A 19,051-nucleotide genomic window follows, 5' to 3' on the forward strand; every position below is an offset into this window, starting at 1 on the left:
AGCATTCATTACATAAATTACCTTCTAGATTGGATGAATATGGGAAAGTATCAGGGTTTAAAATAAATTGGGATAAAAGTGAAATTTTACCTCTTACTAAAGGAGACCATAGCCAATGTCGATTAGCAACCCAATTTAGATGGCTGGTAAATGGTATAAAGTATTTAGGTATAAGACTTGATAATGATGTAAAGAATTTATATAAATTTAATTATTTACCACTATTGAAAAAAATTCAAGAAGATCTTGACAAATGGATGATACTACCAATAACATTAGTGGGTAGAGTCAATGTTGTAAAAATGAATATATTTCCTAGATTACAGTATTTGTTTCAAACATTACCAATACAATTGCCACAGAAATTTTTTCAAGAGTTAAATAAATATGTGAGAAAATTTCTTTGGAAAGGAAAGATGTCAAGAATATCACTGGAAAAATTGACATGGAAATTTGAGTTAGGAGGGTTACAACTTCCAAACTTTAAGAATTATTAGAAAGCAAATCAACTTAGATTTATTGCAAACAACAGGAATTCTGCAGATGCTGGAAATTCAAGCAACACACATTAAAGTTGCTGGTGAACGCAGCAGGCCAGGCAGCATCTGTAGGAAGAGGTGCAGTCGACGTTTCAGGCCGAGACCCTGCGTTCCTGAAGAGTCCTGACGACGGGTCTCGGCCTGAAACGTCGACTGCACCTCTTCCTACAGATGCTGCCTGGCCTGCTGCATTCACCAGCAACTTTGATGTGTGTTGCTTAGATTTATTGCATATTTCTTTGATGAACGAAAACCGGCATGGATTAGAATAGAATTAGATAAGGTAGGAGAAAATACACCCAAAGGTTTTATATATAAATGGGAATCTAAATGGATACGGGAAAAGAAAGAATCTCCTATATTAAAACATTTGATTGATCTATGGAATAAGATAAATGTTGATAATGAAATAAAGAAATCTTTATTAGCAAGGAGACCTTTGTTCCAAAACAGACTTATTCCTTTTACAATGGATAATCAACTTTTATATAATTGGTACCAAAAAGGGATTAGATGTATAGGAGACTGTTATGAACAAGGTATATTGATGTCATTTGAACAACTAAAGAATAAATATAAAATATCAAATAACACTTTCTTTTGTTACCTCCAATTCAGGGCTTATTTAAAAGGCAAACTGGGTCAAACAATGTTTTTGCCAAAACCCAATGAAATTGAAATTTTAATTCAAAAAGGAAAAATTTAAAAATTTATTTCTTTTATGTATAAATTGATTCAAAAACAGACAATTAAACAAGGAATCCACGAGTCAAAACAAAAATGGGAAACAGATCTGAATATTAATATTAATGAAACAAATTGGTCAAGACTATGTTTTGACAGTATGACAAATACAATAAACGTTCGACTTAGATTAGTACAATATAATTTTTTACACCAATTATATATTACGCTGCAAAAAATAAATAGATAAAATTTAAACTTATCTGATCAATGCTTTCGATGTAATCAAGAAATTGGTACTTTCTTACATTCTACTTGGTCTTGTTCTAAAATTCAACCTTTTTGGATAAATCTAGGAGTCTTATTGGAACAAGTTACTGGAACTCAACTTCCACATAACCCTGTATTATTTCTATTAGGTGATATTGAAGGGATAAGACCGAAACTTAAACTGAATAAATATCAGAAAGAATTCATAAAAATTGCATTGGCAATAGCCAAGAAGGCTATAGCAGTTACTTGGAAATCGGATTCCTATTTAAGTATGAATCGTTGGAACAATGAAATGTCTAGTTGTATTCCACTCGAAAAAATTACTTATAATTTAAGAGATAAATATGATACATTTTTGAATATTTGGCGCCCTTATTTACAAAAGATAGGATGGCATATTTAGTTGCTCTGATGATAAAGATGTTGGTCCCTTGGGGAAAGTAATAAATAAATATACTAAATTTATTTTGAATCCCATGGGGCATGTGGAAACCTTCCAATATTCAGGCAGTTCTTCTTTCTTCTTTCTTTTATTTTTTTTCTCTGGTAGGGGTATATATCGGGGGGGGGGGAAGAAAACTCAATAAAAATTATATTTAAAAAAAGGACTCTTTGCCTCGTTTTCTCATGATCTCGTTATTTATATTCGCATTTGCTCAGTTTGTTGTCTTTTGCACTGTCGATCTTTCATTGATCCTGTTAGTTACTATTCTGTAGATTTGCTGAGTAAATGAATCTCAGGATTGTATATGCACTCCAGCTGCAGTGCTGTCGACAAAAAAGCCTTGCAGAGGGTGGTTAGGGAAGCAGAGAAGGTTATTGGGGTCTCCCTGTCTTCTGTCCAAGACCTCTTTCAGAGTCGATGCCTCCAGGAGACACGGTACATCATTAAAGACCCCTCACACCCGCTCTATGAACTGTTTGTTCTTCTGCCATCAGGCAAACGTTACAGGAGCATCAAAACTAAAACCACAAGGCTACTAAACAGCTTCCTTCCACAGGCAGTCAGACTGCTAAATAGCTGCTCTACCTGACTCTGCTTTGGACACTTTTAACTTGCACTGGACACTTATAACTTGATTTTAACTGACATGTGGCTGTTGTGTTTTACTATTTATTGTTATGTTTATTATTTAGTGTTGCATTTGTTATGATATGATTGCACTGCTCCTGGGGAATGCTGTCTCATTCTGCCCTGCAGAGCTGATGTGCGGTCAGAATGACAATAAAGCTTTTTGAATCTTGAATCTTTGAATCTTGATAATAACATTTACTTTGAACATTCTGGGTCAAAAGGCACACCAAGGGAAGAAAATAATGTCAGCTTGCCTCCCTCTTTCATTCTATTCCCTACAATTAATCCCCTTTTTCCTGCTGGCGTCTATTTGCCCATTTGTTCTTTGAGTGTGTCTCTGTCAGTGCTGGATCCTCTCTCCATCCTCCAATAGTATTGGGCTTGGTGGCAGAGGAAGGGGGGGGATTGCAGTCTGAGGATGGAGGAGAACTGAGGTAATGGTGCGTTACTCTTTGAGTAGTTTATATGATTAGTAAATACCTTTATGTATTTCATATTTGTGTCAATATCCCCTAGGAAAGCATAATGCTGTACCCACATTGCTCCTTCTATTCCACGTATCTCCTCGGTTCATCTTCATGTGTCTCGTTACTAACAGAAAGACACATTATTCAATATCTGAAACTATAAGGGTTGCCGACTCCATTGACACTTTTAAACACCAACTCAAAACCTATTTATTTAACCGCTGCTTTTAACTAACATCTTTTTCTCTTTTACTTTCATGCTTATATTTTATTTGCAAGTTTGCACTTTATCCCATTGTAAAGCACTTTGCACTACATCCTCTGTATGAAAAGTGCTCTGTAAATAAGTTATTATTATTATATCTCAGAATTACGTGAACAGTACATTACAGAATTGGGCCATTCAATCTGTGCCAGTGTTTATCCTCCATGGCCCCTTCATCCTTTTCCATCTCCATTCTCACTCCACTTCTTGAATTTACCTAGCGTACCCTTAAAGTATCCCTTTGGGGTGTCACGGTAGTGTACTGGTTAGCACAACGCTTTACAGTACCAGCGAACCAGGTTCAATTCCCGCTGCTGCCTGTAAAGAGTTTGTACGTTCTTCCCGTAACCGCGTGGGTTTCCTTCGGGTGCTCCGGTTTCCTCCCACAATCCAAAGACGCACCGGTCAGTAGGTTAATTGGTCATTGTAAACTATCCTGTGATTAGGCGGGGGTGAAATCAGGGCGGTGTGCCTCAACGGGCCTGAGGCATCTACTCCACGCTGTATGTCAATAGAATAGCTTGGAGAGGTGGATAGATAGATAGGAGAAACAAGAGAAGTCTGCAGGTGCTGGAAATCCAAGCAACACACACAAAATGCTGGAGGAACTCAGCAGGCCAGGCAGCATCTATGGAAAACAGTACAGTCGACGTTTCGGGCCGAGACCCTTCCGCAGGACTGCAGTAAAAAAGCTGAGGAGTAGATTTAAAAGATGGGGGGAGAGGGAAGAGAGATACACAAGATAGATAGGTGAGATGTATAGATAGATAGATAGACAGGAGAGTTAGACAGACAGGATAGGTCGATAGATAGGAATAAAAATTAAAATTTAAAAATGCAACGTTCACCATTCCCTGTGATAGTGATACCCATTTCCTCAACAATCTCCAAGCAGTACAATGGAGGTGATCTCACCTTGTTGTCTCTGACCGTGAAACACCTTCTCCACCCTCACCAATTCATGAAGACCTCCAGAGTTACCCTACAGCTTTCTGACCCAAAAGGGGGTCACCCCACCCCACCACTAACAACTCAAGTCTTCCCAAAGAGATGCGCATGCTGCATTGAGCTGACCATTCGAAATTTTCCCGAGAGGTTAGCTTTCTTCAGCACACGTGCATCAAAATGCGTCATTTGCTCCTGGCGCCGACATGGCACACCTACAGCTCACGAACCCAAACCGTGGGTCTTTCAGAATGTAGGGGGCAACTGGAGTGCCTGGGAAGCCCACACAGTCACGGGGCTCCTCGCAGGCGGTGGCGGGAATCGTTCTTACGGCTGGTGCTAACCGCTACACTACCGAGCTGCCCAGGTACAATCACTCCGAAGCTGCAAAGGTGAGTGTTGAGGCATCCATCCAGTACAAAGCCAGATCCCGCCAGCAACAATAATGTTGATGCCTAACTAACGTGGCCAAGTGGTTAAGGCGTCGGTCTAGTGATCTGAAGGTCGCTAGTTCGAGCCTCAGCTGAGGCAACGCGTTGTGTCCTTGAGCAAGGCACTGAATCACACATTGCTCTGCGACGACACTGGTGCCAAGCTGTATCGGTCCTAGTGCCCTTCCCTTGGACAACATCAGTGGCACGGAGAGGGGAGACTTGCAGCATGGGCAACTGCCAGTCTTCAATACAACCTTGCCCAGGCCTGCGCCCTGGAAACCTTCCAAGGCGCAAATCCATGGTCTCACGAGACTAGCGGATGCCTTGAAAAAAAACTAACATATTCATTGGAAGCTCATTGAATGGAATGTGAAGCAGGGTTAGAATAAGAACCCCAACTGTCCTACTTCAAGATTAAGCTGATTCTTGCAGAAAACATCCTTCCAGTCACCATCACTTCCAACCTCAGTGTCAATCAGTGCAGAACGTCTGGTTTGATCCCAGAACTGGCTGAGTGAAGCTGGAGTATTACTAATAATACACTGTAAAACTCTACCAGGGATGGTAGCAAACTGAAACTACTTTCAGGGTGGCGTGTTTGCATGAAGATTAGCGTAACGCTGTTACCACACTGACGACCTTGGTTCAATTCCTTCGCTGTCTGTAAGGAGTCTGTACGTCTCCCTGAGCCCGTGTGGGTTGTCTCCAGGTACTCTGGCTCCCTCCCACATTCCGAAGATATATGGGTTAGTAGGCTAACGGTCACATGGGCATACCGCGGGCGCGCTATGTTGGTGCCAGGACGTGTGGCGACACTTGCGGACTGTCCCCAGCATGTCCTCGGCCGTGTTGGTTGTTGATGCAAGTGGTGCGTTTCTCCGTATCTTTCCACGCACGTGTGATAAAAGAACCTGAATCGGAACTGGGCAGTGTGGGCTCTCACCGTCCTGCATCTCTAAGTAAATACAATACTATCACTGCGTAGTTCAGGGGAAGATGAGAGGCTGGCAACAGAGCACAGCTAATTTACCACGCGCTGGGGTTAAGGGAAGGCTGCCAGCAGCAGGATCAGTAAAGACCACACTTTCACATTTGAAGCCCAAACCCAAGTTCAGGCACACAGGGATGAAGGTCCTTTAGCTGGGATACTGGGCAGAGTCTGCTGTCAATGGGGACAATGAGAGACCACTCTGCTCTGAAGGAAGGCACAGAACATGGTACCCTCTGGGTGTAAAGGGCAGAATGTAGGAATACAGGAAGTAGGAGTTGGCCATTCAGCCCCTCATACCAATTCTGCATCCAACAGGATCATGACTGAGTGCAAACCTCAACACTTTATCTATATGCATTCTTTTCTCTTCGTCCTTCCTTCTCCCAATATCCGAGAGCACATTATTTAGAAATACAGCACGATAACACGCCCTTCCAGCCCAGTAAGCCCACCGTGTTCAATTACACCCATGTGACCAGTTCACCTGCTGACCTGTATGTCTTTGAAGTGTGGAGGACCCACAACCTCTCTACAGATAGTAGTGGAATTGAAACCCGGTCACAATAGACAATAGGTGCAGGAGTAGGCCATTCTGCTCTTTGAGCCAGCACCGCCATTCACTGTGATCATGGCTGATCATCTACAATCAGTATCCAGTTCCTGCCTTATCCCCATAACCTTTGATTCCGCTATCTTTAAGAGCTCTATCCATCTCTTTCTTGAAAGCATCCAGAGACTTGGCCTCCACAGCCTTCTGGGGCAGAGCATTCCATATATCCACCACTCTCTAGGTGAAAAAGTTTTTCCTCAACTCCGTTCTAAATGGCCTACTCCTTATTCTTAAACTGTGGCCTCTGGTTCTGGACTCACCCATCAGCGGGAACATGCTTCCTGCCTCCAACGTGTCCAATCCCTTAATATATGTTTCAATCAGATCCCCTCTCATCCTTCTAAATTTCAGTGTATACAAGCCCAATCGCTCCAACCTTTCAACATATGACAGTCCCGCCATCCCGGGAATTAACCTTGTGAACCTACACTGCACTCCCTCAATAGGAAGAATGTCCTTCCTCAAATTTGGACACCAAAACTGCACACAATACTCCAGGTGTGGTCTCACCAGGGCCCTGTACAGCTGCAGGAGAACCTCTTTGCTCCTATACTCAATTCCCCTTGTTATGAAGGCCAGCATGCCATTAGCTTTCTTCACTACCTGCTGTACCTGCATGCTTGCTTTCAGTGACTGATGTACAAGAACACCTATATCTTGTTGTACTTCCCCTTTTCCTAACTTGACTCCATTTAGATAATAATCTGCCTTCCTGTTTTTACCACCAAAGTAGATAACCTCACATTTATCCATATTAAACTGCATCTGCCATGCATCCGCCCACTCACCCAGCCTGTCCAAGTCACCCTGCATTCTCATAACATCCTCCTCACATTTCACACTGCCACCCAGCTTTGTGTCATCTGCAAATCTGCTAATGTTACTTTTAATCCCTTCATCTAAATCATTAATGTATATTGTAAACAGCTGCAGTCCCAGCACTGAACCCTGCGGTACCCCACTGGTCACCACCTGCCATTCTGAAAGGGATCCATTAATCGCTACTCTTTGTTTCCTGTCAGCCAGCCAATTTTCAATCCATGTCAGTACTCTGCCCCCAATACCATGTGCCCTAATTTTGCCCACTATTCTCCTATGTGGGATTTTATTAAAGGCTTTCTGAAAGTCCAGGTACACTACATCCACTGGCTCTCCCTTGTCCATTTTCATAGTTACATCCTCAAAAAATTCCAGAAGATTAGTCAAGCACGATTTCCCCTTCGTAAATCCATGCTGACTCGGACCTATCCTGTCACTAGAGCTATAACAGCCTAACGCTAACCACTAAGCTACACAGCTGCCGTAACTCTCTCCAATGTAATGAACCAAATGAATATCTGCAGTTCCCAGGAGTGGAGAATTCCAAGGACTCACTACCCTCTGGGTATATACATTCCTTCTTATCTGCCCTGATTATGAGACAGGCACTCCAGTCAGACGAAGCATCGTCCTAGCATCTACCCCGTCGAGGCCAGCAAGAACTTTATTTTGCATCAATGGGTCACCTCTCTTCTAAGCTCGAGAGGATCAGGCAGCCTGCTTGCTCCCTCCTGTTAGGAAGGTTCCCCTTTTGCAGGAATCAATCTGGTGAACTTTGGCTGCATTTGGCCCATTGCAAGTAAACTCACCCTTAGGGAAAGGGACCTGTAAGCAATATTCCTGCTACAGTCCAGCCAGGGTCTCTACAACTCCTGCCAAGATGTCTTTATCCTTCTCCTCAGGTCCTCTTATAGTAAAGGAAAACAAACCAGTCGGCTGCCAGCTTGGTTACCCATTAACCTTCACTGATTCATGTGTCAGGACACAAACACTAAATCCCCTCACAGCTAAAAGTAAATATATCCTGTCTCTCTACTTTTACACCACACTAGAACGCCTCACACTTAACGCCAGTAGGGCAGAAACGGAAACATCACTAGAGACAGAAATGATAAAATGGACAAAACCTGTCAGGGAGCAAGAGAGGAGACATTAGGCCGGGACGTAATGACGTATTGTTCATTTCTGAGGGTCTGTCATGAATACAACAGTGGCAGATGCTACTACCTGATCTCATTACCCTTCACCCAGGGACTTCTGTGGCCAGAGGTGTAAATCAGGCATGGTTTGTTACCTCCCTGGTGCTTGGGTCAAGATCTCAAAAACAGTTGCAGGGCATTCTAAAGAGGGGGAAAGAGTTAAAACCCAGTGGTTCACACAAGAACTAATACAAGTGAGGTTCTGAAACTAATTTAGGTAGTTAGATAGCAGATTAAAGAGCAGGGCAAATGCTCATGAACTACTTCCTGACTCGCCTACTCTCAATCATCAGCACGGATGGAAGCTGTCGTCAACAGTCTGTACTTAGCAATGAACTACTCTCTAATGCGGGGTGCCCAATCTTTTATCATGCCATGGACCCCTACCATTAACCGAAGGATCTGTGGACTCCAGGTTGGGAACCCCCACTCTAGTGACAGTTACACCAGAACCACGGGGTCCCAGGTCTAAACGTGGACAAGGCCCAACAATGGAGGAGAGAGCAAAATGCAACAGTGGGATGATGATCCCGGCGTAAGAGTATCTTCAAGAAGCGACATTCCAGGAAGACAACGTCCATCATCAGGGACCCCCTCCACCCACCCATCCAGACCGTGCCTTCTTCTCATTGCTGCCACCAGGCAGGAGGAACAGGAGGCTAAAGACTCACCCCGCAAGGCCCAACGACAGCTTGTTCCCCACTGCCATCAGTTATTGAAGCAGCCTGAAAAGCCCTTGTTCTTAGCAACAAACACAAAATGCTGGAGGAACTCAGCAGGCCAGGCAGAATCTATGGAAAAGAGTAAACAGTCAACATCTCTGGCAGAGATCTTTCATCAGGACTTGGACTGAAACATCAACTGTTTACACTTTTCCATAGATGCTGCCTGACCTGCTGAGTTCCTCCAGCACTTTGTATGAATTGCTCTACATTCCCAGCATCTTCAGGAATTCTCGTGTTTCTGAAACCCTCATTCTTCCCCAGATTATGTCACCCAGATTCCCCAGACTATATCATCCCGATTCCCCAGAATATATCACCCAGGTTCCCCAGATTATATCACCCAGATTCCACAAATTATGTCACCCAGATTCCCCAGACTATATCACCCCGATTCCCCAGACTATATCATCCAGATTGCCCAGACTATATCACCCTGATTGCCCAGACTATATCACCCCGATTGCCCAGACTATATCACCCCGATTGCCCAGACTATATCACCTAGATCCCCCAGACTATATCACCCCGATTGCCCAGATTATATCACCTAGATCCCCCAGACTATATCACCCCGATTGCCCAGACTATATCATCCAGATTGCCCAGACTGTATCGCTCCGATTGCCCAGAATGTATCACCCCGATTGCCCAGACTGTATCGCCCCGATTGCCCAGACTGTATCGCCCCGATTGCCCAGACTGTATCGCCCCGATTGCCCAGACTGTATTGCCCCGATTGCCCAGAATATATCACTCCGATTACCCAGACTATGTCACCCCGATTGCCCAGACTATATCACCCCGATTGCCCAGAGTTTTTCACCCAGAACCTGCATAATGCATCATGTTTAGTCTTGTTTATTTTGTCATGCATGTATAATTTTATGTTAATTTAGGCTGATGTAATTTATGTTTGTTATGTTTGCAATGTACTGTGCTGATGCTGCAAAAGGCTAATTTTCATGGTATTTCTACCCTGGGTATGTACTATACACCCATGACAACTACCTTGAACAATGAATCAGGCCTTGATATCACGGCAGCACATGAGTGTGCAATAGGCATTAAGATATCCTGGTAAAACTGTAGTCAATCTGCGTCAAAGGAATTAACACTCGAGTGGCTGGAGGTGTCACACAAAATGGCTATGGTTGTCCGTGCTCGGGGTGGTGGGCTGTGGGCCATGGAGAACATTCTAACTGGCTGCATCACCATCTGGTATGGGGGGGGGGGCACTACACAGGACTGAAATAAGCAGCAGAGAGTTGTAAACTCAGCCAGCTCCATCATGAGCACTAGCCTCCCCAGCATCCAGGAGCGATGCCTCAAAAAGGCGGCATCTAACATTAAGGACCCACGTCACCCAGGACATGCCCTCTTCTCGTTGCTGCCATCAGGGAGGAGGTACAGAGGCCTGAAGGCACATACTCAGTGACTCAGGAACAGCTTCTTCCCCCCTGCCATCTGATTTCTGAATAGATATTGAACCCATGAACACTACCTCACTACTTTTTTGCTTCTCTTTTTGCACAACTTATTTAAGTTTTAAAATATATTTACTGTAATTTACATTTTTATCACTATGTATTGTAATACACTACTGTGCATAACAACAAATGCGACGACATATGGCAGTGATATCGAACCTGGCTCTGGTTCTGACCCTGGGACATTACTTTTTTTTAGATTATGAGAACACTCAGTCCTCTTTTATTGTCATTTAGAAACGCATACATGCACTAAGAAATGATACAATGTTTCTCCAGAGTGATATCACAGAAAACAGGACAAACCAAAGACAAACACTGACAGAACCACATAATTATAACATATAGTTACTGCAGTGCAAAGCAATACCATAATCTGATGAAGAACAAACGATGGGCACGGTAAAAAAAGTCTCAAAAGTCTCCGAGTCAATCGACTCCCGAGTCCCCGATAGCGAGCGGCAAAAGGGAGAAACTCCCTGCCATAAACCTCCAGGCACCGTCAACTTGCCGATGCCTTGGAAGCAGCCGACCACAGCCGACACTGAGTCCATCCGGCCGAAAACTTCGAGCCTCCGACCAGCCCCTCCGATACAGCCTCCCGAGCGCCATCCTCTGCCGAGCGCCTTCGACCTAGCCCCAGCCGCTGAAACACGCAAAGCCCAGGATTCGGGGCCTTCTGCTCCGGAGATTCTGGTTACCACACAGCAGCAGTGGCAGCGAAGCGGGCATTTCAGAAGTTTTCCAGATGTTCCTCTGTACTCTCACATCTGTCTCCATCAAATCAGGATTGTGCACGGCCCCCTACTTGACAGATAACAGATATCATCACTGAAGTGGCCGCGCGCGCTGCTGTCGCGCCATCATCTTCTCCTCCTCTGCAAGAGTTCCTGAGGACGGTGAGCTGGACCCAGCCATCTGTAGCTGCTTCATCTGAAGGTCAAAAGTGGGATCTGTGCTGATGTTTGCACAACGTTTGATTCAATTCACATCCCCTCAGCAAGTTGAAGCAGTCCATACCTGCACGCAATAGGACACCGACGATATGCAAGCAATGGCTGATCAGTGGCAGGTAGTGTTCACGCCAAGAAGGTGCCAGGCATTGACCAAGTCCAACAAGAGACAATGTCACCACCTACCCCAGAAACTCTGTGGAGTTATGACTGCTGAGTCCCTCCATCATCAACATCCTAGCTTCACCGACAAGAAAAGCAATTGGACCAGCCAGACAAATAATACAACTACAAAAGCAGGTCAAAGGGTGGGTACCCTGTGAGAAGTCAGGTCAAAGATTGAGTACCCTGTGAATAATGACTTACCTCCTGACAACCTAAAGCCTTTCCATCTCCTACAAGGCAGAAGTCAGCACCAGGGTGGAACATTCTCCACTGGCCCAGCTGTGTACAGCTGCAATATTAAAGAAGGTCGGCCAGGGGTGGCGAACCTTTTTGACAGTGTGTGCCCAGACTGGCCATAACTTCCGATAAAATTCTCTCACATGCCATGGTAATTTCAAGCAGAGATTCTCATTGATTAATGAATTAGTTACAATAATTATGGACTTTTGTTAAGGAAAAACGATGAGTCCTGTTGCTTATATATGCCATTAATTGTTTTACTATTAATAAAAGTAGAACAGAGATTGAGACAAATGAAGCATTTTAGAAAAACAGTTCAAAAATTATTAATATTTTAATATGACAATTGAAAAATAACATCATTTCTAAATAGTTTTGTTATTGTAACCAAATACTGATGTGCACACTGGGTCTGAGAGGATTTCAAAACCTTTCACTTGGTCTCACAATCATCCAGCTGATGCCAAGCCGGCATGAAACATTTCCTGTGAAAACACCTCAGTGCTCTCAGGCTGTAAAAGAAATCATTTGCTGCTTCATTTAGAAGAGAAGATAACCATCATGTATCTTTTTATAATGTGCAAGGTATGAAGAATTGAGAAGTGGCAGCGTGCCCACAAAGTTTTTGTGCCGACTTGGGGACATGAGCCATGGGTTCACCAACCCTGGTGGACGCCATCCAGGACAGAACAGCCCGCTTGATGGCACGCAACCTATCACCCTAAATGTCCATTCCTTCACTATCGGTACAGAGTGGCTGCAGAGTGCACCATCTACAAACTGCGCTGCAGTTAATCTCAGGGGCTCCCCTGACAGCACCTCCTGAAGCCACAAGTCCTTCCTCCAAGAGGAACAGGGGCGAAGCTGCAGGCTTTCCTCTAGATGTGCACCACCCCGACTTGAGAACTGTTACTGGGCCTGGAACCCCCTCCCCAACATATGGGAGCATATTTACCGGAGGGACTGCACTGGGTCAAGGAGGCAGCTCACCTCCACCTTCTGAAGAACAGTTAGGAGGTGAACAATAAACACAGGCCTTCCCAGTCCTGAAAATATATAAAGAGTCATGACTGTTATAACCATTCTCTACCACTCTAAATCCACCTTGTCACAGCCGTTGATAACTTTCCCTGTAACTCTAACACTTTATTCTGCATTCTGTCATTGCTTTTCTCTTGTACTACCTTGATGTAGTTTGAAACGGCATGAACAGCAAGCAAAACAATGCTTTCAATGTACCTCGGTACGTGTAAACAATTTGTTGTTGCCGCTCAGTCGTTAAGTCGAGCCCGACTCTTTGTGACCTCATGGACCATGGGGTCCACAGGGTTTTCATGGCACGATACGGAAGTAGATTGCCAGGCCTTTCTTCCGCACAGATACTGCTGCTGCCCAGGTTGGGACCCGGCTGGGTTTGAACTCAGGACCTTCTGCCTTGAAGTCCAGTGCTGATGCCACTGCACCACCAGCTGTGCGACAATACTAAGCCAATTACTCAGAGCCGGAAGATGACGGCAACCTCACGAAAATTTGAGTAGCAGTTTTGCAGAGTACATAACCGTGGACAGATTCCTTCTTCAGCCTTTTACCTCTTCAACTTCGCACCACCCAGCTTCTCACTTCATCCCCCTCCCCTCCCCTACTCACCCAACCTTCCCCCTCACCTATCACCTGCCAGCTTGTAGCACTTCCCCCTACCTCTACTACAGTGGCCCCTTCCACCTTCCCTTTTAGTCCTGGGGAAGGGTCTCGGCCTGAAATGTTTATTGCTTATTCCCCTCCATAGATGATGTCTAGCCGGCTGGTGGTGTGGTGGTATCAGCACCGGACTCCAAGGCTAATGGTCCCAGGTTCGAATCCGGCAGGCCCCTTGCATGTTTTCCATTTGTGCTGGACTGAGCGTTGAGATAGCAACTCAGCCTCGTAATAAACAGACAAACGCTTCGGAAACGGCGAAAAGGAACAACAACAATACAAGCTGCCTGTGTGAATGTTGTGTGTGTTGGCTGGATTGCCAGCAACTACAGAATCTCTTGTGAACATTAACCGTGAAGTCACGATTCGCCTGGCCACTACCCCTCTGTGCAGGACCAGTAGGTCAGCCATCAGCAGCACTCGGGAGTTACTGATCACAGGTAATGTAAGGTCACATTCTCCGTCCCCTAGGAGTGACCATCCAAGTTCCCGGGATCCCTTTACCTGGCAGTCACCTCCTCGGGGCTGGTTCCACAGTAGAGATTCCAGTCTGGAGAAATGAAGTGCGGACCCCCTTCCTTAAATGCGCTGGTGTGCAGGTTCGGGCCGGGACCGCCATACTGCAGCTAAACAATCAGACAGAAAAAATCTGCATGAGAGCTGTCGACAGCCAATCTGCGCCTCCATCACACCAGCCTCCCCTCCCATTACCCCACTGCTTGGTCTGTTCAACGGCCTTTGATGTGGCCTCCACTGCAGAGTTGACCCAAATTCGACTGTGCAACTCGCAACTTGCAGCCTATCTGGTTCACCCCTCACCTCCATCCTCCCTACACTGCATCAGCACTTGGTCTTGCAGCAAGTGGAAAGTATTTCACCACATTTCCAAACCCTTCCATTCCTCAGCCCTGTCTAGCTCTGTAGCCTCCTTCACGCCTCCCATATAATCGGTTCTCAGGTTTAATCCCTGCACAATTGCCAGCTGTGCCTTCAGCCACCCAAGCCTGAAACGCTTTCTCAAACCTCTTGTCTGAAATTTATTTCCACCTTTAAGTCAACTTTACTGTCATTGGACTATACCCATGTATACCGTCAAATGAGACGTTTCTCCAGACCAGGGAGCATTGTAGTACACATAACACACAATAACTTATGAAAGTAAGGATGAAATCTGCAGTTGGATTATACATAAATAAACTAAAGTGCATAAATTACATACTGTAAGGCACAGAACACTTCGAATGGTGAGGCGGCAGGGAGATCAGACAGCTATTGGCCTGAGGGAAGAAACTGTTTCACATCCTGACTGTTCTTGTCTTTATGCATCAGAGTCTCCTGCCTGATGGTAGAAAGTGAAAGAGGATGCTGGATGGATGGGAGGGATCCTTGAAAACACTAAGGGCCCTGCGTATGCAGTGCTCCTGATAATTGTTCCCAATGGATGGTAGGGAGACCCCTGTGATCCTCTTGGCCGTTCTCACAATCCTTTGTAGGGACTTCCGGGCTGATGTTCGGCTGTTCCCACACCAGATGGAGATGCAGTTTGTCAGGGCGCTATCAAGAGTACTCCTATAAAATTTAGTTAAGATGGGGAGGGGCGGGGAGGGGGGGCAGTATGACTCGCTTGCCTCAGTCTCCTTCCGATGTGGAAACACTGCTGTGCCTTCTTGTTCGGGGAGCTGACATTGAGGGACCAGGTGAGGTCATCCGTGATGTGAACTCCCGGAACTTGGTGCACTTAACTCTCTCTACAGAGGAGACACGCATTCGCAGAGGGGGATGGTTCATCTGCACCTCCCTGAAGTCCACCAGCACTTCCTTGGTCTTCTCCAAGTTCAGACTTAGATTGTCAAGCTGTCGTTTAAAACTTACTTATTTAATTATGCCAGTAATTGACCTAATCAAAACAAGAGAAAATCCACAAATGCTGGAAATCCAAGCAACACACACTAAATGCTGGAGGAACTCAGCAGGCCCAGGTAGCATCTATGGAAAAGAGTAAACAGTCAACGTTTCGGACCCAGTCCTGCTGAAGGGTCTCGGCCTGAAACATCGACTATCCTCTTTTCCATAGATGCAGCTTGACCTGCTGAGTTCCTCCAGCATCTTGTGTGTGTTGCAGCAATTGACTTAATCTCCTCTGTGGCTTGGTTGTCAAATGTTGTTTCACAATTATCCTTGTGATACATGTTGGCATATTCACTGTATCATAGAGGCAGTACGGCTCCTCCCCCAGCTTACAGCATGGCGCTTGAACAGTCCAGAGGACAGAGAGGTGGCTATGAACTGAGTTCCCACATGGCAGGAAGATGCCTGCATCCCCACCTCAGCAGGAAGATCCAACCCGACAGTCTCCCAAACACAAGCTATACACAAGTTAGACACAGTAAACTTGGACATCACTCCTGGTCACTGGCCTGGTCTAGTTGCCCCATTGAAGGAGTATTGATTGGTTGGTGGAGCATCCTTCAGTCCTAGGTGTTGCAGTTACTGAGGGAGGCCATAGGACATCAGAAAATAGGAGCAGGGGTAGCCACGCCAGCCCTCAAACCAGCTCTACCTTCCACCAAGATCAGGGATGACCATCACTCCTCCTGTGCCAGTTCCACACAAGCTCCAATTACCTGACCTTTCAAGAAGTTGATCTGCTCCATAAACATCCCTGATGATCCAACATCTGCAGGATGTCGTGTGTGTCGGCAGCCTGCTGGGGCTGAGACTACTCTGGAGGTTCACTGCACTCTGCGAGAAATTGTTCCTGTGAACCTCCCTTTTCAGTAACTGCTTCTCGTCTTCATCTCCTAACCTTGACATTGCACATGCAGTTCTGAACCTCCCTTGGTGTTTTATTCAATGAGTAATTGCTTACACAATTAATAGCTGCCAAAGGGCCAGCATTACAAAACCAATCCACCATGAAGCGCATCAACATGATAAGGCTTCATGTTAAGGTATTTGTTCAACCAACTTGGTTATTTCCGCAGGTTCAGTATTGAAGCCTAAACCCAACAGGAGGTGAACTGGCACCAGGCAAGGTCTTTGCACACAAGGCTCTTACAACTAAAGGCCAATCATTCACCAATTTGTGGCAAAGCTTCCATATGGATAAGCCTTCCATTTAAACTGAGGTACTTCCAATACTTATTTAGACCATAAGAAATAGGATCAAAATTAGGCCATTTGGACCATTGAGTCTGCTCCATCATCCCATCATGGCTGATTTATTATCCCTCTCAAACCTATTCTTCTGCCTTCTCCCTTGATGCTCTGACGAATCAAGAACCTATCAACCTCCACTTGAAATATACCCAATGACTTGACCCCATAGCCATCTGTGGTAATGAATTCCACAGCTTCATCACACTCTGGCTAAAGAAATTCCTCATTTCTGTTCTAAAGGGACATCCTTGTTTTCGGAGGCTGTGCCCTCTGGTCCTAGACTCCCCCGTTATAGGAAACATCTCCTCCATGTCCACTCTATCTAGACCTTTCATAATTCAGTAGGTTTTAATGAGATTCTCCTTCATTCTTCTAAACTCCAGTGTGAACAGGCCCAGAACCATAAAACCTCCACATATGTTAACCCTTTCACTGCCAGGGTTATTTATTTATTTATTTATTCATTCATTCATTCATTCTTCAACTTCCTCACAGACAGGACCCAGGCTGTAAAAATAGGGGACAAGCTCTCCTCTACAAACACTCTGAGCACCGGTGCCCCACAAGGCTGTGTACTCAGCCCCCTGCTGTACTCACTGTACACCCATGATTGTGTAGCCAAGTTTCCATCAAACTCAATATGTAAGTTTGCTGATGACACAACAATTGTAGGCCATATCTCGAGTAATGATAAGTTTGAGTACAGAGAGAAAATTAAGAACCTGGTGCATGGTGCGAAGACAATAACCTATCCCTCAACGTCAGCAAGACGAAGGAATTGGTTGTTGACTTCAGAAGGAGTAGCGGACCGCACGACCCAATTTACATCGGTGGTGCGCAAGTGGAACAGGTCAAAAGCTTTAAGTTCCTCAGGGTCAATATCACAAATGACCTGACTTGGTCCAACCAAGCAGAGTTCACTGCCAAGAAGGCCCACCAGCGCCTTTACTTCCTGAGAAAGCTAAAGAAATTTGGGTTGTCCCCTAAAACCCTCACTAATTTTTATAGATGCACCATAGAAAGCATTCTTCTAGGGTGCATCACAACCTGGTATGGAAGTTGTCCTGTCCAAGACCGGAAGAAGCTGCAGAAGATCGTGAACACAGCACAGCACATCACACAAAACAACCTTCCGTCCTTTGACTCACTTTACACCACACGCTGTCGGAGCAGTGCTGTCGGGATAATCAAGGACACGACCCACCCAGCTAACACACTTTTCATCCCTCTTCCCTCTGGGAGAAGGCTCAGGAGCATGAAGGCTCGTACGGCCAGATTTGGGAACAGCTTCTTTCCAACTGTGACTGCTGAATGGATCCTGACCCGGATCTGGGCTGTAACCTCCAAATATCCGGACCTGCCTCTCGGTTTTTTTTGCACTACCTTACTTTCCATTTTCTATTTATGATTTATAATTTAAATTTTTAATATTTACTACCAATTTGTACTCCAGGGAGTGCGAAGCGCAAAATCAAATATCGCTGTGATGATTTTACGTTCTAGTATCAATTGTTTGGCGACAATAAAGTATAAAGTATTGATTGAGATACCGTGCAGAATAGGCCCTTTAAACCACACCGCCCAGCAATTCCTCGATTTAATCCTAGCCTAATCGTGGGACAGTTTACAATGACCAATTAACCTACCAACTGATACGTCTTTAGACTGTGGGAGAAAACGGAAGCACCCGGAGGAAACCCATGCAGTCACGGGGAGAACAGACAAATTACAGGCAGTGACAGGAATTAAACCCTGGTTGCCTGTACTGTAAAGCATTGTGCTAACCTCTGTGCTACCTTGCCGCCAATCATGAGATTATCCTTGTGAACCTCCTCTGGACTCTGTCCAAAGTCAAGCACATCCCTTCTTAGATAAGAGGCCCAAAACTGCTCACAATACTCTGAGTGTGGTCTAGCTTTGTTGATGTTTTTCACTACCTTCAGTTCTTTTGGCTTTGCACGAGGTCCCTACCTTTTCCTGGATAACCCTTATCCTTGCTTTCCTCTCCATTGTACTCTTACCCAACATCGGCATCTTCATCTCAGCTGTCTGAGGTAGTGAGAGTCACGTGTACAGCACTTCGAACAGAGATGGCCCACTGGATTTATTGGCCCTTGGCCTTATACCGCCTACTTTTGATCCACGACAGGTCACTGTAGAAAGTAGAAAGCAGTCTGAGCTTACCAGTGCTTGAAAATATACTCCTTCAAGAGGACCAACAACCTTGTTGTGGCTTGGGGACTTGCCTGCCTCAATAACCCGGAGAGTTCTGTTTCCTGGAGTTAGGGCTTTATGCTTCAGCCCTTGGTAGGGTCACCCATGCCAA

The 19,051-nt window shown here is 45.2% G+C and overlaps 1 protein-coding gene across 6 annotated transcripts in view; it reads right to left on the reverse strand.

The window, feature by feature from the left end:
• Positions 1–19,051, reverse strand: part of LOC140204863 (TRIO and F-actin-binding protein-like) — a 301,234-nt gene that overhangs the window by 246,817 nt on the left and 35,366 nt on the right. For all 6 annotated transcript variants that reach the window (XM_072271741.1, XM_072271739.1, XM_072271738.1 and 3 more), the window contains exon 2: positions 14,071–14,192. In XM_072271741.1, the coding sequence (XP_072127842.1) occupies positions 14,071–14,192 (122 nt within the window). The remainder of the gene's footprint in view (positions 1–14,070; positions 14,193–19,051) is intronic.

Source organism: Mobula birostris, chromosome 11, assembly GCF_030028105.1.
Source record: "Mobula birostris isolate sMobBir1 chromosome 11, sMobBir1.hap1, whole genome shotgun sequence".
NCBI classification, from domain to species: domain Eukaryota; kingdom Metazoa; phylum Chordata; class Chondrichthyes; order Myliobatiformes; family Myliobatidae; genus Mobula; species Mobula birostris.